The sequence below is a fragment of the Sus scrofa genome, chromosome 17, assembly GCF_054392235.1.
Source record: "Sus scrofa isolate SSC_HxYL_T2T_F1_AM1 chromosome 17, Sscrofa_HxYL_maternal_Yorkshire_Landrace_v2.0, whole genome shotgun sequence".
Classification (NCBI taxonomy): domain Eukaryota; kingdom Metazoa; phylum Chordata; class Mammalia; order Artiodactyla; family Suidae; genus Sus; species Sus scrofa.
Genome location: NC_139399.1, coordinates 46,063,806 through 46,085,873, shown reverse-complemented (window position 1 = coordinate 46,085,873; position 22,068 = coordinate 46,063,806). Strand labels below are relative to the sequence as shown.

At 46.8% G+C, this 22,068-nt stretch overlaps 1 protein-coding gene across 2 annotated transcripts in view; it reads left to right on the top strand.

Moving 5' to 3' along the window:
- Positions 1 to 22,068, top strand: part of TRPC4AP (transient receptor potential cation channel subfamily C member 4 associated protein) — an 82,450-nt gene that overhangs the window by 57,817 nt on the left and 2,565 nt on the right. For both annotated transcript variants that reach the window (XM_003359957.5, XM_013985291.3), the window contains exons 8-16: positions 1,458 to 1,643; positions 10,986 to 11,152; positions 14,034 to 14,165; positions 15,879 to 15,937; positions 17,461 to 17,562; positions 18,694 to 18,777; positions 19,791 to 19,881; positions 20,946 to 21,086; positions 21,627 to 21,735. In XM_003359957.5, the coding sequence (XP_003360005.1) occupies positions 1,458 to 1,643; positions 10,986 to 11,152; positions 14,034 to 14,165; positions 15,879 to 15,937; positions 17,461 to 17,562; positions 18,694 to 18,777; positions 19,791 to 19,881; positions 20,946 to 21,086; positions 21,627 to 21,735 (1,071 nt within the window). The remainder of the gene's footprint in view (positions 1 to 1,457; positions 1,644 to 10,985; positions 11,153 to 14,033; positions 14,166 to 15,878; positions 15,938 to 17,460; positions 17,563 to 18,693; positions 18,778 to 19,790; positions 19,882 to 20,945; positions 21,087 to 21,626; positions 21,736 to 22,068) is intronic.

Genomic DNA, 22,068 nt, shown 5'->3' with positions numbered 1-22,068 from the left:
AGTAGTTTTTTTGTTTTTTGTCTTTTTAGGGCTGTACCCTCAGCATATGGAGATTCCCAGGCTAGGGGTCTAATCAGAGCTGCAGCTGCCAGCCTACGCCACAGCCACAGCAACACCAGATCTGAGCCGTGTCTGTGACTCACACCACAGCTCGTGGCAACGCTGTATCCTTAAGCCACTGAGCGAGGCTGGGAATTGACTTCGTCCTCATGGATACTAGTCAGATTCATTTTCCACTGAGCCACGATGGGAACTCCTTATAGTTAAGTAGTTTTAAAAGAAGCGTTTGTATCCTCTCCTGCTTGGGAATAGCCACAGTAAATACCTTTGTATATATCCTTCTGGTTTCTTTGTGTGTGTGTATATTATGTGCATATCTTAAAGAAGAAAACCTTTAAAGAAAATAGGCTTTAGCCACTACCGTTTAGTAATTTACTTCTTTAATAAATAAATTTAAAAATCTTTTTGGAATTGCTGTATAAAGGTATACGTGTCAGAGTTCCTGCTGTGGCACAAAAGGATTGGCAGTGTTTCGGCAGTGCCAGGACGCAGGTTCAATCTCTAGCCCATCGCAATGGGTTAAAGGATCTGGCATTGCCACAGCATAGGTCGCATCTGCAGCTTGGATCTGATCCCTGGCCTAGGGACTCCATTTGCTGTGACACAGTCAAAAAAGGAAAAAAAAAAAAAAAAAAGATGCGTGTGTCATTGTTCTTAGTGTCTATGTGTGTATCCCACTGTATGGCTGTATCATATTTAATCAATATGCTGTTAGTGAACATATAATTATCTCTGCCTTTTTTCTTTTATAGAAACCACACCAGTGAACCTCTATACAGATACCTTTGTATCTATTAATTAGTTATTTCATTATGGTAAATTCCCAGAAATGGACCTCCTCGAATACACCCAGAGTTAAGGCATAGAGATTATTCCAATTTATATTCCCACCAGTAGATATAAGAGAGCCTATTTCCCTGTGCTTACTAGGATTGAACTTGTTCCTACAACTTTATTACTATTTTACCTTGGCTTGGCATTTCATTTTATTTTATTTTTTATTTTTTAAATTTCTTTTGCTTTTTGCTTTCTAGGGCCACACCCACAGCATTTGGAGGTTCCCAGGCTAGGGGTCAAATTGGAACTAGCCGCTGGCCATAGCCACAGCCACAGCAACGTGGGATCTGAGCAGTGTCTGTGACCTACACCACAGCTCATGGCAATGCTGGATCCTTAACCCACCGAACAAGGCCAGGGATCAAACCCGCAACCTCATAGTTCCTAGTTGGATTTGGTTCCGCTGCGCCATGATGGGAACTCAGGCATTTTGTTTTAAAGGGAAGCTATGACTAACTTCTCTCAGATTAAGAATCATTCCTCTCCTGCAGGTGGGGATGTTGAGGGCTTTAGAGATGGTCTCTGTTTTGAAATTTCCTCTTTTATTCTCTCCTCGGCAGCTGCCCTTCTCAGCATCCCTGGTTTTGTGGAGCGGCTTTGCAAGCTGGCGACTCGAAAGGTGTCAGAGTCAACAGGCACAGCCAGCTTCCTGCAGGAGTTGGAGGAGTGGTACACATGGCTAGACAATGCTTTGGTGCTAGATGCCCTGATGCGAGTGGCTAATGAGGAATCTGAGCACAATCAAGGTACTTGGGGCTGGTCTCCCAAGGGGTGGGGAGCATTTCTGTGGGTTTCTAGAACCATTCTTGACTTCTTTTCCATGGGGAATTGAAATTTGCTCAAAGTAGAATTTGCCTCAGGGCAATCCTCGATCATGATTGTTAAGACTTTTGATAACTAATGACAGGACCTTTTGAGCTACCTCAAAGCAGACCTGACTGCAGGGACAAGGGCTTTGTTGCAGAACCCAAGGGACAAAATAGAGCCATTACCAGAACATTCTTAGGAACCCAGAGAGTTCTTTCTCTGTCTCCTTTTCTTTCTGCATGTTTTTTTAGTCTTTTCTCCATTCTGAAGAGTATGCAGTCTAGTAAATGTGTGGACTCCTAGTCTCAGCTCCAGCTTCCTGGTGAACTACTCTGGCCTGTTTTGGGTGAGGTACTCAACCCCAAGCATTTGACTCTGGAGTCAGATTGTGCAGACCCAGGAATTCCTACTATAGTCATGTAGATAAAAGTGAAGAGAGGAGTTGCATTCCTGGGATGGCAGTGTGTGGAGCTCTGTGGACCTGTTTGTCAGTACAACTAAACAGAGTCTATAGACAACAGCAACCATCCACATAAAGTCTATGGAAGTTGTTCTAAGAGCATACAGCAAATGAAGAAACATTTCTTCCAGAAAATCTGCTAAAATTCAGAACATTGAATGTGACAGTAGAATTTCTGCTTGATAGAAGTTCCACTCTGGGCAGATGTGGCTTTTTTGGGCTCCCTCAGCTCCCAGACAAGGAATACAGTATCTCACTGGGAGGGGCAGGCTGTTTTCATCCCTTCCAGCTCCAAGTAGAAGAGGCTAAATTCCTGATGAATATAGCCAGGAGGGCAGGGGCTCCTTTCTTTCTTTCTTTTCTTTTTTATATTCTTTCTTTCTTAATTTTCCCAACTTTCTTAATATCTAATCAACATATAGTATTGTTGTAAGTTTAAAGTGTACAACCTGTTGATTTGGTACATTTATATTTTGGAAAATGATTACTATTAGGGCATTAGCTAACTCCTTCATCCCATTACATAATTACCATTTCTTTTTTTGTGGTGAGAATATTTAAGATCTCTTCTCTTAGCAACATTCAGGTATATTATACAGTAATATTAGCTTTAATCACCGTGCTATTGATACCTTGGATACCCAGATCTTGTTAATCTTCTAATGAAGTTGGTGCTCTTTGACCAATATCTCCCCATTTTCCCCACCCCTAACCACCAGTAACCACTCTATTTCTTTTTCATTTTTTTTGGAATCTACATATAAGTGATATCATACAGCATTTGTCTTTCTCTGACTTATCTCACTTAGCATAATGCCAGGGCCTCCTCTCCACTCACCTCCAAACTGTACTCATAGTACAGAAGCTTTTCCCTGGCCCAGTAGGCCAAGAAATCTATGGCCCTTATCACCCTTTGCCCAGCTCATTTGTAGGACAGAGGTTCTACTACATAGGGAGAAGCAACTGAGAAGACTCTAGAGGCTACCAACCCTGTTCATAGTAGTGGTACTGAGGTTTTGCCAGGGGGAGAGGTAATAGGTAAGAACAGTATGTTGGGAAGTTTGAACTCAAGGTCATTCTCAGAAACAATGTAGATTTTGGTTGTAAGAAAATAAAAGGAGCTCTTTTAAATTGAGAACAAAAACCCCAACCATATGCCAGCTAGTTCACCAAAGAGAACCAGGGAAAGAGGTTGGCTAAGAAAACTGTAGCTTGGCTCATACCTCACTCTCAAAAACTGCTCCTGTCTGAATTTAATTGAATCAGACTTTGGAGCAGTTTATGCCTCAAGTCATTGTCAAAACCAGTAGGACATTCAGCCAGCAATTAGTGGAGCTTGACAGCTGGATTTCGTACCAGATGAGGCAGGAAGCTTAACTTAGAGATCAGGGAAAGAGCCATAGAGAGCCCTGCTAAAAACACTGTCATCCAGGGACACATGCCCAAGGCTACACTCTGCCAAAGGCCTGATCAGTCTCCAGAGAAATAGACTTTACTGAAAAAGGCTAGCCAGGTCAGTAAACAAATAAACAAGAAAACAGCAACAGCAAACCCTGAAAGGAGGAAGAGGGATTGGCATTAAGAGTTGCTGCACTATTTGCTTAAAAAGTCTAATTTTTGACATGCAAAGAAACAGGGAAGTATGATCCATGTATAGGAGAAAGGCAACAGAAATTGCCTTTGAGGGAGCCCAGATATCAGAGTTAATAGAGACTTCAAAACAGCCATTAAAGGAGCTCCTGTTAGGGCTCAGTGGGTTAAGGATTGTCTCTGCGAGGATGCAGGTTTCACCCCTGGCCTCGCTCAGTGGGTTAAGGTTTGCTGCTGGTGCAGATGTCACTCAGTTCCTGTGTTGCCCTGGCTATAGCATAGCCCTCATCTGAAGCTCCATTTCAACCCCTGGCCTGGGATTCCATATGCTGCAGGTATAGCTGTAAAAAAAAGAAAGAAAGAAAGAAAAAAGGGAGAAGAAAAAGCAGCTATTATAAGGATGGTAGAAGAATTAAGTTAAAGAAAACTGTGCTCAAAGAGGTAAAGGAAGCAGTGATGATAGTGTGTCATCAAACAGAGAATATTAGTAGAGATAGGATATATAAAAGCCAAATAGAAGTTCCAAAGATGAAAAATATAATAACTAGAATGAAAAGTTCAGAGAGGGAGAAACAGAAAAAATATTCAAAGAAATAATAGCTGAAAACTTCTCAAATTTGATGAAAAGCATTAAAATACACATCTGAGAAGTTCAAAGAATTGCAAGTAGAATAAACTCAAAAAGATTTACATCCAGATACCTCCTAATAAAAACACTGAAAGATGGGAGTTGCCATCGTGGCTCAGCAGAAATGAATCCGACTAGTATCCATGAGAATGCGGCTTTGATCCTTGGCCTCGATCAGTTGGTCAAGGATCAGGCATTGCTGTGAGGTCTGGTGCAGGTCGCAGACATGGCTCAGATCATGCATTGCTGTGGCTGTGGCGTAGGCCAGTAGCAGCTGTAGCTCTGATTTGACCATTAGCCTGGGAACTTCCGTATGTCATGGGTATGGCCCTAAAAAAGCAAAAAATAAAAATACTGAAAGAGAAAATCTTGAAAGTAGCAAGAGAAAAATGATTCATCATATTCAAGAGTATCCTAATGAGATTAACAGCTGACTTCTCATCAGAAAGGATAGAGACCAGAAGGGAGTGGAATGACATATTCAGAGTGCTGGGGGAAAAAACTCAACCAAGAATTGTATGCAGTAAAACCTTCTTTCAGAGCTGAAGGTGAAATAAAGACCTTCCTAGATAAGTAAGAATTTAGAGAATTCGCTACTAGCAGGCCTGCCTTACGAGAAATACCAAAGGAAGTTCTTTAGGCTGAAAGCAAGTGACCTCAGCCAGTAATTCAAATCCACACACTAAAAAAACAAGCATCAGTGAAATTATATAATTATAAAAAACAGTATAAGTGCATATTTCCTCTTTTTTAATTTCAAAAGCAGTTATAAGAAACCATGTGTTTATATTGTTGACCCTATTATAACAATGTATCATGGAACAGTGTGTACAGTATATGATAGGATATGTTGTATTATTGGGTTTTTAGCATATGTTGATGTTGTATGAATAATAATATCACAGAAAGGAGTTCCCATTGTGTCTCAGTGGATTGCAAACCTGACTAGTATCCATGAGGTTGTAGGTTCAGTCCCTGGCCTTACTCAGTGGCTTAAGGATCCAGCGTTGCTATGAGCTGTGGTGAAGGTCACAGATGCAGCTTGGATCCTGAATTGCTGTGGCTGTGGTGCTGGTGGCAGCTCCCACTGGACCCCTAGCCCAGAAGCTTCCATATGCCACAAGTGTGGCCCTAAAAAAGCAAAGCAAAATAATAATGATAATGACAGTAGCACACAAAAAGGGGAAGAGGAAGTTAGAGTTCTAGAAGTAAGATAATTTAACTCTGAGAGTCTGTCAAGTTAAGATGTCTATGGCAAGTAAGCCGTAGAGACTATTGAGAAATATAGTGAGAAAGTCATTAAAGGAATTCTAGCTTATACTAGAAAATACTTACTTAGTGCAAAATAAAGCATTAAAGGAGAACCCAAAGAATAAAAAATATATAGAAGACATTCTTGGGCAGAAATAAATCCAGCTTTGTCAGTAATAACATTAAGTGTGAATGGATTAAATGATTCATTCAAAAAAACAGATTGTCATACTGGACTTTTTAAGAAGATCAAATTACAAGCAGCCAACAGGAGACATACTTTCTGTTCCAAGATAGAAATAGGTTGAAAGTAAATTATAGAAGATGTTATCATGCAAAGGACAACCATAGGAAACCTGTAGTGTCTGTACTAAAGAGACTTGAAAACAAAAAGTATTATCAGAGGTTTTTTTAAAGTGGGTTTCATAATAATATAAAAGGGTGAATCTGTCAAAAGATATAACAGTAATAAATAAATAAATATATAAATATATGTAAAACAACAGAGCCAAAAAATAAATGATGAAGCAAAAAATAAAAGATTCAAAGAAATAGTTCAACATAATAGTTGGAGACTTTAATAACCCACTTTCAATAATGTGGGCAACATTGTAAGCAAACTAGACTAAACTGATATATATAGACCACTCAACAGCTGTGGAGTACATATTCTTCTCAAGAGTACATGGAATGTTCTCCAGGATAGACCATATGCTAAGACTTTTTAAAAAAAGGAAAAAAAGCCTCAGGAAAGTTTAAAGGATTAAATTGGGGGTTCCCATTGTGACTCAGCAGAAACGAACCCAACTAGTATCCATGAGGACGCAGGTTCGATTCACGGCCTCGTTCAATGGGTTAAGAATCTGGTGTTCACATGAGCTGTGTTCTGTGATCCTGCATTGCTGTGGCTGTGGTATAGGCCAGCAGGTGCAGCTCAGATTCAGTCTTTAGCCTGGGAACTTACATATGCTGAAGCGGTGGTCCTAAAAAGCAAAAACAAACAAACAAAAAAGGATTAAAATTGTACAAAATATGTACTCCAAAAACAAGGGAGTGGTATTAGAAATTAAGAGCAGAAAGAAATTTGGATAATTCACAAATATGTAGAAATTAGACAGTACACTTCTAAATAAGTGATGGGGAGTTCCTGTGGTGGCGCAGTGATTAACGAATCCAACTAGAAACCATGAGGTTTTGGGTTCGATCCCTGCCCTTGCTCAGTGGGTTAACGATCCGGCGTTGCCGTGAGCTGTGGTGTAGGTCGCAGATGCGGCTCGGATCCTGCGCTCCTGTGGCTCTGGTGTAGGCCAGCAGCTATAGCTGCGATTCGACCCCTAGCCTGGGAACTTCCGTATGCTGCGGGTACGGCCCAAGAGATGGCAAAAAGACAAAAAGACAAAAGACAAAAAAAATAAATAAATAAATAAATGAGTGATGGTTCAAGGGCAAAATCATGAAACTAGAAGATACTTTGAAATGAATGAAAATGAAGACACAACATACCAAACTTATTGAATGCTGCTAAAGCATGCTTAGAAATTTATAGCTGTAAATGCCTACATTAAAAAAGATCTCAGAATGTTCTGTTGTGGCTCAGCAGATTAAAAATCTGACACTGTCTCTCTGAGGATGTGGGTTCAATCCCTGGCCTTGCCCAGTGGGTTAAAGATCCAGCATTGCTGCAGCTGTGGCATAGGTCACAGCTGTGGCTCAGATTCAGTCCCTGGCCTGGGAACTTCCATATACCGCAGGTGCAACCCAAAAAAAATCAATCAATAAAAAAGATCTTAGGGAGTTCCCATCGTGGCTCAGTGGTTAACAAACCCAACTAGGAACCATGAGGTTGTGGGTTCCATCCCTGGCCTCGCTCAGTGGGTTAAGGATCCGGCGTTGCCATGAGCTATGGTGTAGGTCGCAGACAAGGTTTGGATTCTGCGTTGCTGTGGCTGTGGTGTAGGGCGGCTACAGCTCCCATTCAACCCCTGGCCTGGGAACCTCCATATGCCACCGATGCAGCCCTAAAGACAAAAAAAAAAAAAAAAAGAAAAAGAAAAAAGAAATACTGATAATGCTACAACCTGAATAAACCTTGAAAACATTGTGCTGAGAAGCCAAAAACAAAAAAACGCATGTTGTATGATTACACTTATACAAAATGTCCAGAATAGGCCAGTCTGTAGAGACAGAAAGTAATCTGATGGATGCCTGGGGCTGTAGGGGTTTGATGGGAAATGGGGAATGGCTACTCATGCATACAGAACTTTTTTGGGAAGTAATAAAAAAGAAGGTCTAGGGAGCTCCCGTTCTGGCTCAGCTGGTTAAGGACCTGACATAGTCTTCACGAGGATGCAAGTTCAATCCCTGGCCTCCTTCAGCGGGTTAAGGATCCAGCATTGTGGCAGGCTGCAGTGGGTCGCACATGCAGCTCAGATCCTGTGTTGCTGTGGCTGTGAGGTAGGCCTCACCTGCAGCTCCGATTTGACCCCTGGCCCAGGAACTTCCGTATGTCCCTGGCAGCAACTTAAAAAAAAGAAAAAAGAAAAAAAAATGAAAAGGAAAATCTAAAAGTGATTGTGGTGAAGGCTGCACACAATTCTGTGAATATATTAAAGACCATTGGATTGTACACTTGAAATGGGTGAATTGTGTGGTATGTGAATTAGAGCTCAAAGCTGTTTTTTTTTTTTAAGTGAGTGTGCCCCAGGGTGCTGCACAGATACATGTGGAGTGTGGTGACCACTTTAATTAGCATTGTGGAGCTGAAGAGATTTGGAGGGAAGCACAGGTCCTTTAAACTAGTTTTCCCATCCTCATCCTTGGGAATTACCTTGTCGCTAAGCTCTAGCCATTGCTTTGAGGACTGTGTTTCTTGAAAATATTTATCCCAGAGAATTTCTTGTCAGGCCTTTGCAAACCAGGCTCCAAGAGTTGGCAGTGGCTCAGAGGAGTCCAAGCTGCCCGTTTTTCTCTTTCTCCACAGACATTTATTAACTGAGGAAGGCTTATGTGCACACCTGCTCCTTCCACAGACATCACCCCCCGAACCCCGCAGTGCCCTCAGGTCCCCTGAGCTAGGGGATGAGGATGCCGAGGCACTGGAGGCTACACAGCAAGTGTGCAGCAGAGGCAGGATTTTGCATGATAGCTTTTCAGATTCTCTTTAAATCAGTTGACTCTTAAACAGTTCTGGGAGCTGGGCCAGGGAGTCCCAACACATAGATCGAGTAACTATGGTTTTTCTCCCAACATGGAAGAAACTTTATGTGAATAGATAGAATTTTCACAATTAGATTTTCTCTAGGAAATTTTTCTTAGTCTTTACCCACTGCCACTATAGTTGCCATTAAGAGCTTGCAGATTAGAAGAAAGAAAACAAATAGCAAGCAAGCATTAGCAGAAAAACTCAGAGTTAGTTTTTTACTTCTTTTTAACACAGACTTATGTGTTGCATACATGTGTCCAGCATTTTTTAACCGCTTTTTAACCGCTTTCAACATATGTAAATCATTTAATCTTTGCAACATTGCTAAGAGATAATGTTGCAAAGATTAAATGATAGGTTCTGTTGCCATTATCCCCGTTTAACAGATGAGGATGGATACTGAAGCATAGATAGGTCAACAAGTTTCCCCAGAGCCACCCAGCTAGTGAACAGAGCTGGGGTTCATACCCAGCAGCCAGGCTTCAGGGTGCTTAGGCCTGTGCTGCACTTCCTCTGTCATGCTTTGTTCAGCAGCTGGTCTTCTTTCAGCTTTTGTATTAGTGAGGTCACATGGCTGGAAAAAATAGTTTCAGGTCTGTAGAGTGGAGTTAAGTTAGGCTCTTACGTCACGATATCACCATGCAGCAGTCCTGACTCTGCATGCACCTCACCTGAATGTATTCAAAAGCATTGCTCTGTACCACATAGATTTTCAGGCCTTTGCACAAGGCTTCTGGGGCAGCAGTCCCAGTAGGAGCTTGAAAGGACCTTAGTGGTTACTGATTAGTAGTTACTGATTCATCCTTTCACCTTAAAAGTGAGGGAAACTGAGGGGAAGTAAATCCTAAGGTCTCCTGACCCTGACCCTTAAAAATGATAGGGACCTGCTTCCCAGGAATCTGGTGCTGGGCTTTCTTGTGTCCTCATTCACTCCTCACAGGGACCCTAGCCAACCAGTGCAGCACTGCCGTCCTTCCCGTTTTACATGGCACTCAAACGCCTGATGAGGAGGTGACTTGCCCAGTGTCACCCAGCCAGCAGGTTGTCGTTCCACAGCCCTTAGTCCTCATCCCTTTGCTCTGCCACATTCCGGAGAGTACACTTCACTGTGGCCTCTGTGACCCACTGACGCTTTTTTTGTTCCCTGGGTAGTAGAGTAAATGCGATGGTTTACCTAGAGCCCCAAACACAATGCCAGACACATAGTAAGTGTCCCTTAAGTATTATGTAGCTTTTGCTGTTGTTACTAATCATGGAATTGGGTAAAAGGAAAAGCTTCTAGAGGTTAGTATGTTCATCTGTCCCACTGCTAGCAATTGTGATGCCTGGTCTGCCTTAGGGAGTTGAACCTTAGGAAACTTTAGATGGTTGTTGTTTGAAAAACAGGAGGAAAAAACTTCAGAAAGGATCCCTTTTAGTCCTTCAGCACTGCCCCCTTGTGGAATCTAGGTAGAAGGACCAGGTACTCAGAGTCATTTGTGGGCTGAAGAGAATTTGACACAATATGCAGCTAGACATCTGACTGGGTACTTTCTGGGGGTGGGGGTGGATGGGTCTTATGGTGGCAGAAGGGAGTAAGGCAGGGAAGGGCTGGATCTCATTGCTGCATTGGCTGTGTCAGAGTATTTTTACTGAGTGTTGAAGTTGATAGGATAGAATTAGAGAGTCCATGTTCCTAAATTTCTCAGCTTCTCTGACCCCTCAGGGCCTAAAGGGAGTTTTGCGGCTTTCAAAGTTTCTGTCACTGGAGTTCCCGTCATGGCTCAGTGGTTAATGAATCTGACTAGGAACCATGAGGTTGCGGGTTTGACCCCTGACCTTGCTCAGTGGGTTAAGGATCTGGCGTTGCGTGAGCTGTGGTATAGATCTCAGACGCGGCTCGGATCCCGAGTTGCTGTGACTCTGGCATAGGCCGGCGGCTACAGCTCCGCTTAAACCCCTGGTCTGGGAACTTCCATATGCTGCGGGTGCGGCCCTAGAAAAGACAAAAAAAAAAAAAAAAAACAAAAACCCAAAAAACAAAGTTACTGTCACGGGCTCAAGGCCCACTCTAATGGCTGTTACTTAAGTTTGTTCAGAGCGTGCTTGAGGGGCAGAAGCACGTATCCTCACAAGCAGTGACTGACCCTCTCTCCTGGTGGCTGTCTCAGCCTCCATTGTCTTCCCTCCTCCAGGGGCTTCTGAGGAGAATGGCCTGCCTCACACTTCAACTAGGACCCAGCTGCCTCAGTCAATGAAGATCATGCATGAGATCATGTACAAACTGGAAGTGCTCTATGTCCTCTGCGTGCTGCTGATGGGACGTCAGCGAAATCAGGTGGGCCCCTCCTCACAGGTCAGAACAGGAGGAGCCAGGAGCACACGCTTCCTGGGTGACCGCCTCTCATAATGGCTCTGTCTCTAGCACAGCAAAGCAAAGAGTTGGGTTCCATTTATCCCTGTTTAACATGTTGGGAAACTAGTCTGATTCCAGAGCTTATGATCTGTGGGCAGCATTTCTAGACAGAGCATTGGTGCCCAGGGCAGAAATTGACAGCTCAGCCATGTTACCTGACCTTGTTAATGTGCCGAATAAAGGGTAGATGTCTGGCAGGATGTCTGGAGAAGTTGCCAATCTCATGGTGGCTTGAGGTGGTGGGCCAGAGCTTTGTCAAGTTATGAAAACGAGGCAACTCCAAAGAGGCTCCACATGTGCTGAGGTTCCCTGAGCCTTGAAGCAGTTCCAGGAGGGAGGATCAAGGAGGAGGAAGGCTCTGGAAGCATGTGGCATCTTCTTCAAGATGGCTAAATAGCCCACTCGTGGCACCTGCACCATTCTCCTAGGAATGAAACTAGGCATGGGGGCCGGGGGCAGGGGGATTGAAGGAAGGGAAAGCTGGGAGCTCAGGAGTCCTTGAGCACCTTTTTGAGTCAGACCCTGTATTCTCACATGACTGTGAGATGGGTGTAGTTATCACAGTTTTACAGGTGAGGAGCAATTTTCGAGGTTAGCCAGGGAAAAGACTGCCTGAAAAGCTGATATCTGGCATGGCAGTGTCCGGAAGGAAGTGAGGGAGCCAGGCATGCCGACCCCCCAAGGCAGCTTCCCAGGCTGAGGGAGCGGGCCCCTGGGGTGGGAGCCTGCCTGCAGGGGTGGTGGACTAGTAAGGAAGCTGGGGGCAGGTGGATGGGAACAAGCGGCAAGGAGAGGAGGGCAGAGGGGTGGTGGGGAGCCCCGATCACATCAGGCTTCCATAGGCCATTTAAGGACTCTGGTGTTTACTCAGTGGAGTGGGAAGCCATCCTCTGGCTGCTGTGTAAAAGAGCTGACAGTTGCCAGGACCAGCATATTGGTGGTAGGAGTGTGAGAAGTGCTTGCATTCTGGATCTATTTTGAAAATAGAACAGCTAGGATTTACTGAGAGGTCAGATGGCATCAGTGGAGAGAGGAGTTAAAGATAACTTCCTTAACTCTGTCCAAGGTTTTTGGCCTGAGCAGGTGGGAAGAGTGGTTTGCCATTTATTGAGATGGTTAAGACCAATGGGTAAGGAGTCAGGGGGCAGGCATAGGGAGGAAGGTGAGGAGTTTGGTTTGAACAGGTTAGGTTTAGGGTGTCTGTTAGACTTGGCACTTGGGTTCCCTGCCTTGGGGGTTAGGGGAGAGATGGGGCATGGAGGTACAACTTTGTGGTTGTCCGCCTATGGTTGGCATTTAAAACCAGGACACTGGATGAGATATCTCACTCTGGTGTCCATAGCACTGGGCCTTCCTTCGCAATGGAATGTATTTCTTATAAAAAAAAAAAAAAATGCTAGTTGTGATGTCTTACATGTGAGTGCTTTTTCTTTTCTGAGGCACTTTCATAGTCATTCCTGCTTGAATTTGGGGGGTATTCGGTAAGTTATACGGCACGTGGTGACCCCCCCACCCCACTGAAAACCACGGTACAGAAAAGAGTCCATGGCATGCCCTCAATCACCAGGCTTCGGTAGAGCCAGGATTTAAACCCTGCTGCCCTGACTCTTCTTTCTGCCCCCTCAGTTCCTCCTCCCTGAGCCTTCCTGTTACCAAGTTTCTATGAATCATTGTGGTCTTTGGTTAAAGTGTGATGAGAGCTGCTGTTTCCTTGGGAGAGACCCCAAGCTGAGACCCAGAATCCCATCTTACTGTGAACCAGTGTTATGCTGCTGTGTCCTCATTTGCACAGTCAGCATTTAGGGAGTTCCTTCTGTGTGCCAGCCACTGTGGGGACCTGGGTTCACAGACCCTACCTAGACCCAGACAGAGGGGACAAAATTTCCCTGGCCAGGTCTCATGAAAGGCTCCTCCTTGGGGTGGCCTTATTGTGCATTCGGGCCAAGTGCTCTGACCAGTCTTGCGACACTGACTGGAAATCACTAGACTGGAAATGCTCACCAGATGTCATGAGTGCTGGTGAAAATAGTCAATCCAGAATTCATTTTTTCCAGTGCTTCAAGTCAAGCCCTGAGCTTCCCCCACATGACCTCATTGAGTCCTTTCAACAGCTTCATTATCCCTCATTTTCCATTAAAAGACTCAGGCGCAAAGAAGAATGTTGCCCAGAGTCACAGCATTGTCAAGTTCTGGTCTCCCAAGATAAATGCCAGCCTGCGGTGGACTGGGGAGGGGCAGGCTTTCAGATTAGAACCCCTGATGACATTTCCATTCTTGCTGTGGCCTTGTCAGTCCTGCTAAACTGCCCTTTCCCCTGGTAAAGTGGGAGTTGGTAAGGATTGTGCTCTGCTCTGGACTAGACAGAGGTTTTCCGACGTCATCCTTGTAACAGTCCTGAGAAGTAGTAGTGGCTTTGGTTTATGTTGTGTAAAAAATTATTTTTCCTAGGTTAATATTTCACAGTTCTGCATGAAAAGGTGTAAATAAATATCAGTGAAGCCTTTTTCCCCTCTGAGCCTGAACATTCAGGTTCCTCCATGAAGCATCTAATTTTACCAGTTATTAATGTCTCCTTCTAAAGTGTTTAAAAGTATATTTGTACGGGGCGTGGGACAGGGGGGCGGGGGTCGTGCAGAGTAAGTGGGGATGTTTTCTTTGAACTTCAGCCACCCCTACTGACTGTTGCTTTCTTTGTCCTGAAGACCCATTGTGCACACATACCCAGCTTTGATGGGTCTTCACAGCTCATTTGTCTTTTGTTTTTGCATTTGTCTTAATGCTTTTGCTTTCCTTCCTCATCCAGGTTCACAGAATGATTGCAGAGTTCAAGCTGATCCCCGGGCTGAATAATTTGTTTGACAAACTGATTTGGAGGAAGCATTCAGCGTCTGCCCTTGTGCTCCATGGTCACAACCAGAACTGTGACTGTAGCCCGGTAAGCAGGGACCCCAGTGACGTAGATGGGCCTTACAAGTTGTTTCAGGACCTGCTGTTGGCCCTTTGAAATCTCATTCTTTGAGAGAAGAGCAGAAATTGAAAGTCATAGCCTGTGTAATCCCATAAGTGGCAGGTACCTTGGGGAAGGATCTGACCCCTTACCCTCCACCTGCCCAGAAATTCCTTTTGAGGAGGGACCCTCCAGCCAGCCTCCCTTTGTACAGCTCCTGGCGGGGCACTTGCTACCCCCAGACGGGCCGCCTGCTCGAAAGCAGCGTGGTTTTTCTCATTCTGTACTCTGCCTGGTTGTAATCTATATCCACTGATAGTAGATTTGCCTTCTGGAACCATGTCAGTGGTCTGCCTTCTGAAAGGGTTTAGGCAGTTTTCTTTTTTTGAGGGTGGAGGGCTCACCTCTGTCTGGTCTCTCTCACGGTGCCCTAGAGAACACTGAGCTGGGAGTCAGGAGGCCTATTGTGCACTCAGCGTTTGGGGAGAGCTTGAACCAGTCACTGAGTCTCTGAGCCTCTGTTTCTTACAAAAGCAAGATCATCGGCCATCAGCAGGAGGGGGAAAGGGCCATGGGTCCTCCCTGGTCTCTAAGCTACGTTCTGGGGGTTTTCCTCAGGGCCATATCTTTTAGTTTATTGGTTTTCTCTGGATTTGCCTTCCAGCTCATCCATTTGCGTTAATTTCAGGTGAATATATTCTGCATTTCTAGACACTCTATCTGGATCTTTGTCAAAAACTACTTAGTCTTTTTACTTGGTATGTTAATATTTTGTTCTTCTGTTGCATTTTCTCTCTTTAATTTCAGTTCTTTATTTTTTCATAGCATACTTTTTTATGGTCTGTTTTGGATTGCTCATGGGGTGCTAATACTTGTATCCAAGTCTTCAGACTCACCTCGGGTGGAGTGTTGCCTTGTGCTGTGTCATGTGTCTAGGTGGGGACTTTTGGTGGGGGGCGTGGAGGGGGTGCTGGTTTTCCCTGTGAGTACCTGTGTGACCTGGGCCCTGGAAGTATTTCTGGAGAACAGTTTGCTTTCCTCTGCCTGGTACTTTAGGAGGCGCGGTGTACCAGGGCATGTTCCCCTTGACGTGGCTTTGCCCTGCTGCTCTGGTGGTGCCTCCTTGGGACTGGGGGCTCCCCTCCACCACCAGCAGCACCGTGGCAGAGACAGGCTCCTTTGCCAGCTCCCTGGGCTGGTAGGCAGGGTTTCTCTAACCCTTTTTTCTCCAAATGTATATGCTCCACAGGCTTTCTGTGGGCCCAAGGTTTTGTCTGGTCCCTGCAGAGCACTGAAACGCAAGCACTGGCAAGAAGTCTCACTTCCATTTCTCCACCCCGCCCAGAGCTGCCATCCCCCAGCTCCAGTGTTCACTGCTCTGAATTTGGTCCTTTCCTCATTTCTGATTCTAGTGGATTTTCCTTTCTTTCCTATGAACTTAACTCACATTTAATGTAATTTCAGTTATTTTTTTATCCAGTATGTCAAGATGTTTTTAATAGGAAGGGTGCACACTAGCTTGATCTGCTGTTGGCCAGATGTGGACGTCAACAAAGGGTTTTCTGACTAAAGCAAAGTCCTCATTGTGCACAAAGACAGAGGCTCAGAGAAGCAGTGATGCCCAGCTCTCACCAGAGCCTTTTGTTTTCTTTTGGGACGTTGTGACTGTGGTTTTAACATCAGGATGCACCTGTATTTTAGGACATCACCTTGAAGATACAGTTTTTGAGGCTCCTCCAGAGTTTCAGCGACCACCATGAGTAAGTACAAGCTGCCCTGGCAGAGAGTTGTTTGGCTGTCTTCTCTCCTCTCTTTGTCACATCACTGGCCTCAGCTCAGGAGGACCTGGGAGCCATGGGAGCCACTGGCTCAGCGTTACCGTGTGGTGCTGCACGTCCACGATAAGAGCAGCGCTTGTCCAGGCCTTCCTTTAAGCCAGGCGCTGTGCCGAGCTTTCCCTTCGCCCCCGCAGCCACCTTGGAAGTGAGTGCAGAAGTTGCTGGTCCCTTATTTCCTTGGAAGTCAGTCCATCTCTCAGCCGTCTGTCCTCTGAGCTGGGAGTGGAAAGCTTGGCTATTCGCAGGGGCCGGCAGGAGCCGCAGGTGGCCAAGGGGGCAGATGGAATATTCTTCACCGGCATAAGGAGATCTACTCTCTCCCGTTCTCCTTGAAACATATTCTGCCCTCTCTCATTTTTTTATTTTTCAACTTCTCATGGAGAATGATTCTCTGCTATGAGGAAACAGTGCAGAGGAGGGGTAAATGGCAGCTGACCTGTGACCTTGGCTTTGAGGAAAGCTAGAGCACACACAGCCGCCCTTAGCAGGTGTCGGTGTACAGGATACAGGGCCCGCTGTTGCATAGCTTCTGAGTTTCCCCCCAAGGAAAGCCAGAAATTAAGATTTATGTGAAAGGTCCTGATTTTTACCTGTTGGTTTAAATTCTTTTGAGATACTGTATAAGCTGAGAGGACCTGCCTGAGGACACATGTGGCCTCAGGGGCCTTTACTTCGCTGCTTTTGTCTGGATTTTTGTGGACCACCCCCTTTGAGAGGTTCTCTGTGTGAAGCCTTAAACCAGGACATATGTCAGTCCTTGGAAAAATGGCACCAGTATGTTCTGAGTATGTCCTTTTTTCCTGAGGAATTGGGCCCCTAGCTTTCATGAGGCTCTTAATTCTGATGCGTCATGTTCACAGGCTTGGATTTTGTATATTCTAAAGCTATGCTGTGGGAGTGTTTTTAATGGGAGTAACATGATGAGATTCCAGTTTTCTCAAGATCGTTCTGGGTACTGTGTGCAGGATCCATTCCTATAGGGAGACCATTTAGGAAGCTGGTTCTGTCCACTTGGCTTGGGCGATGACAGGCCTGGATGAAGGGTGAAGAAGGCAGTGTCCCGGCCGATTCAAGCTCCTGGCTGGTGGGAGTGCTGGAGTAGGGCCAGGTTTGAGGAGTAAAATGACGAGTTTAATTTGGCCATCACCGAGTTGGCAGTGCCTTTGAGAAATTAAATAGAAATGTTCAGTGGCAAAAGAAAGGCCTACAGGTGCCAAGGAAGGGGCCTTGTTAGTGGATATGGCAGAGAGTGGACGTAGGGACCCGGGACACTCCCACAGCCTGAGAGCAGCGGGCTGCGTGCCTTGCTGCAGAATGCCGGCTCGGGGTGAGTGGCACTGGGGACTTCTCAGATTTCCTCACAGGAGAGGGGCAGGGAACCAGCGCAGTGTTGACCTGGCAGCCCCAGTTCCTGTACTTTACCACCTCAAACACATTTGTTTCAGGAACAAGTACCTACTGCTCAACAACCAAGAGCTGAACGAACTCAGTGCCATCTCTCTCAAGGCCAACATCCCCGAGGTGGAAGCCGTCCTCAACACTGACAGGTGAGTGTGTGGGGGTTGCAGCTGTGGCCCACAGCCCACCCTGGGCGCCTGAGGGCCCTGGGGCTCACAGATGGGTGCACGCAGGTTTGCATACTTGTCCTTTCTCACATGCATGTAGCTACAGTGTCCTGAGGGCTTCTGTGTGCCAGACACTGTCCTCCTGTCACCTGCATTATCTCATTGGAGCCCCACAGCAGCCCTGGGAGGGAAGTGCCATCACCAACTCCCCTTTACAGACCAAGGAGCAGGGGCTTGGAGAGGTCACCTGCCAAAGGTTGTATGTATCTGCCCTCTCCCTTGTCACTCACCTTCATTGACATGCTCCTTTCTGCCCCATGCCAAGGCCCGTGCGTGGGGTTATGCTTGCCTCACTTTCTGGAGCAGAGCAGGGAGGTCACAGGCTCACAGGGGTCAGGCCAGAAGGACTATATCCAGCTACAGGAGGACTATATGCAGCAGAATTCTCTTGTGGTTTTTTTAATTTTGTTTTTAAGGCAGCAGAAATCTTTGTTCAAATGAAGTTGAATACCATCCTACCCTAATGCCTGTGGTGGATAAATAGTGGAGCTGCTCTGTTGGAGGAGGAATCTTAGGGTCTGGAACCTCTCTCCAGGCTGGGCGCTCTCTCCCCCATGGTGCAGCCTGAGTTGTTTCCTCGTTTACTGTCTTTACTTCCTGGACCAGGAAGCAGAAGCCTAGAGGCTCGGGTACTTGTCCAAGGCCATCTGGAGTTGAATCTGGGGCCCAGGGTCCTCTCTGTCTCACCCTGTTGCCATAGGCCTTGTCCCATCTGCTAGACTCCGTCATGGTGTTTCACACCCACTTTTGTTGTGAGCAGCCCTCCCCCGAGCAGTTCTGAGCCTGTATGACTCTGGGTGTTTCTCTGGCCTTTGATCACTTGTCAGCAAGTATGGGCCGGAAAGCTGGCCTGAGATGTGTTGAGAATGCATTTGGCTGTTCATTTCCAAGACTGCAGGAGTCCTCGGGGTGCTCTGGAACCAGGTGGAGCAGGAGGACATCCTGTAGCTTTTTTTACCCACCTAAGCCAACAGAGATACCCAGCCCCAGAGCCTCAGGACACAGTGCTTCAGCAAAGTGGAACTTGACCCCTATCTTCCTATTTTATTTTAGGAGTTTGGTGTGTGATGGGAAGAGGGGCTTATTAACTCGTCTGCTGCAGGTCATGAAGAAGGAGCCAGCTGAGTCATCTTTCAGGTAGATTTGGGACACGCCCCTGCCACTCCGGAGAGGCCCAGGAGCCATGTGTTTCTTAAGCTGTTAGAAATACCTCCTTTAGTCATCAGCTTCCACCTCAGATACCTGGTTACTATCAGGGAGCGAGTCTGCCATCTCCCTTGTGCTGACTCAGCATGTACTTGGTGGCTTCTGCTGCATGCCAACAGTGCCTTTCAAGAATTGACCAAGCATTCACCAAGCACCTCTTCTGTGCTGGTGCTGGACAGGTGGGAAATGGGAGATACAGGCCCTGCCTATGTGGAGTTCCCGGGGTTGTGGGAAGCAAGCATGGAAAGAAACCTGTGCGTGAGATGCAGTGTGGAAAGGCATGGAGCCAGGGAACGAAGGAAAGCCCTTCCCAGCTGGGGGCTGGTGGGTGGGCGCCCACAGGGAGGGCTCTCAGTTCTTAGACTTGTCTAAGTTGAATCTTACAGGCTGTGGATAGGAGTAGCGGATGAATGAGCTGTCAGGAGGCTCCACGCCCAAGGGCGCCTGTCAGCTCAGCCTGCCTTGTCCCAACCTCCCCTCACAGATCTCAGCACTGCCCTCTGGGGCCACTCAACCAGAATCGGCCACCTCTTCTCTAGGACAGGCCATCAGAAATGAGCTCAGTGGCCCGTCTCTACACGGCTGTCAGGTTCCCTCATGCATTCCAAATCCTCCTGATCCTCTGAAGGGCAGAGCCTAGAGTGTTTCCACGTGTGACTTCCTGGGCCAGCCTTTTGTCCTAGATGCCACCTTTGAGGCACAGCTCCTTCCAGGCAGAACCACATAGAGAACTGTTCCCACAGAGCTGTCAGCTCCATGAGGATGCGGGCTCTTGCTGTGTCCCCAGTGCCTAGTAGGAGGCCCGATGCCTGATAGATGTTCAGGAAATGTCTGGTGGATAAATGAAAAGGTAGACACATCTCCCAGCCCCTTGGTGAAAGGAACATGGGCCAGAAGAGGGCAGCCTTAGCCACCTGGGCCAGGGCTCAACATTTGGGTCGCAGGTTTTGGCAAGCTCGGGCTGTGGAGAGTTTCCTCCGAGGGACCACCTCCTATGCAGACCAGATGTTCCTGCTGAAGCGAGGCCTTCTAGAGGTAATGGCCTGGAGGAGCCAGGGTGTCGGGCGCCCCGCCTCCCCCCACCCCCGGCCCACGCATCGCTTTCCTGTCCCGAGCCGTGGACAGCTGGCAGGGGCACCAGTTCTATCCTGACACCAGGGCAGATTGCCCTGCTCTTTCCCCTGAGCTTTCAACATTGGCTTCCCTGTGGGTGCTTAACGGGTGATGAGGGATCTGGGGTGGCCTTGGAGGATTATAGTGACTCTAAGGTTACCCAGCAAGGCCTTTTGACCCTGAGGACATTTTGCTGCTGACTAAAAGTCAATTTCCCTTTTTGAAAAATGGTCTCCAGAAAAAGCAAAATTTACAAAGGGGGGAGGGCAGAATGTCCAAAGGTACAATTGCTTAAAACCTAAAAAGATAACAGATAAGAAACTGACCCATGAATTGGTTAAAAAAAAAATCCATAAGGAGAAGAATTGATCCAAATCAGCATATACAACTTCAAAAAAAAAAAGAAAAGGAAAAAGAAAACTGTTATAGAAAACTTCATCAAGAAGTTAAATTGTTCTTGATAAAAATTCATTGATTTTAGTGTAAACATTTTCATTCATTAACATAAATAGGCAAACCATGGGGTCAAAATGTGTCCCGAGTCCTTAAACCTTGTGCTTCACTTGAATGGCCTCCGGGCTGGGGCAGTGGCCAGTGTTACCTCTGGAGACGGCTCCCTCCCTGCCAGCTGGAGCCCCTTGGGCATCCTGCAGAGGCTTTGGCTCAGACCTGGGCGGGCGAGAGAGATTGTGGCTACATACCCCAACCTCCCCACCCCGCCACTTCCTGGTGAGGTGTGTCAGGCCTGGACCTACCCTTGGAGCCCCCAGCGTCCTCAGCTGAGAATCTAGACGGGGGAGCAGCTCCCATTGGGCTGGATGTTTGCTCAAAGCAAACGTCACACGGCCCGAGCTGTGCCAGAGCTGGGAGGGGGTCAGGCAGTGGGCAGCCTAGGTGAGCGCAGCCTGGGGGCAGCAGCCACATGTGCCCACTGGCCCTGGGGAGCACCACTCTCCTGCCCTCACCCTGTCCTTTCCCACCCCCAGCACATCCTCTACTGCATCGTGGACAGTGAGTGCAAGTCACGGGATGTGCTCCAGAGTTACTTTGACCTCCTGGGGGAGCTGATGAAATTCAATGTTGATGCATTCAAGAGGTTCAACAAGTACATCAACACTGATGCAAAGGTAAGTATGAGCCAGGGCTCCGTGGGGTTTGATGCATTGTCCAGAATTTCTGTTGGGGCCCAGTCGTCACAGGTCTTCAGGTGCTGGTTTCAATTTGGCGAGTCCTGGCAAGTTGGCAGGCAGTCATTAGCAGTGCTCTGTGCTGGCCACAGTTGCAGACCCTGGGTACACAGGGGTGAAGGTCAGCTGCTTGTGGGCAGGGGTGAGGTGTGGAAACGGGTGCCAGGTGAGCCCCAGAAGGGCAGGACTGGGCCTGGTGTGTTAGGCTCACAGGGTGTGTGGGGCAGAAACCCAGCTCAGACCCGCTGCAGTAAAAAGGAGAGGAATCCCTTCAGTGTAGAAAACACTGGGCGTGGTGTCAGAAGAACTCACTGGGATGAGTTCTTGCTGGGGCAGGTCTCCTGGTTTGTCAGAGTTCTGGTCTCCCTGCTGGGCCCAGGTGGGTTGGTGCCCCTTGCAGGACTGCACACCCTGGGCCTTGGCCATCTCCAGCCAAGAGCCCGCCGCCCCCAGCCCATCTGAGCCCGGGCTCTGCTCCAGTTCCAGGTGTTCCTGAAGCAGATCAACAGCTCGCTGGTGGACTCCAACATGCTGGTGCGCTGTGTCACTTTGTCATTGGACCGATTTGAAAACCAGGTGGACATGAAGGGTAAGAAAAAGCCATAATGCCAAGATCAATCTGCCCTGATGTCAAACACCCAACCTCTGACAAAGAAATAGAAATGCCTGGAAGCAGCTGCACCAAACACCCACATGGTTGGGGTCAAGATTGTGGCTCTCCAGGTGATTTTCTTGGCTGATTTTACTTTTCTCTGTCAGTCATCTGTGCTTCTTCTGATGAGCACATGCAACCTTTTCATAAAGGTAAAAACAAAAAAACAAAAAAACAAAACAAAACAAAACACCCATGTTGCCAGTAAAAATGCAAAAAAAACAATACACATCTTTCTCTCCTGGCCTGGGATGTGGGGGACTCAGGTGG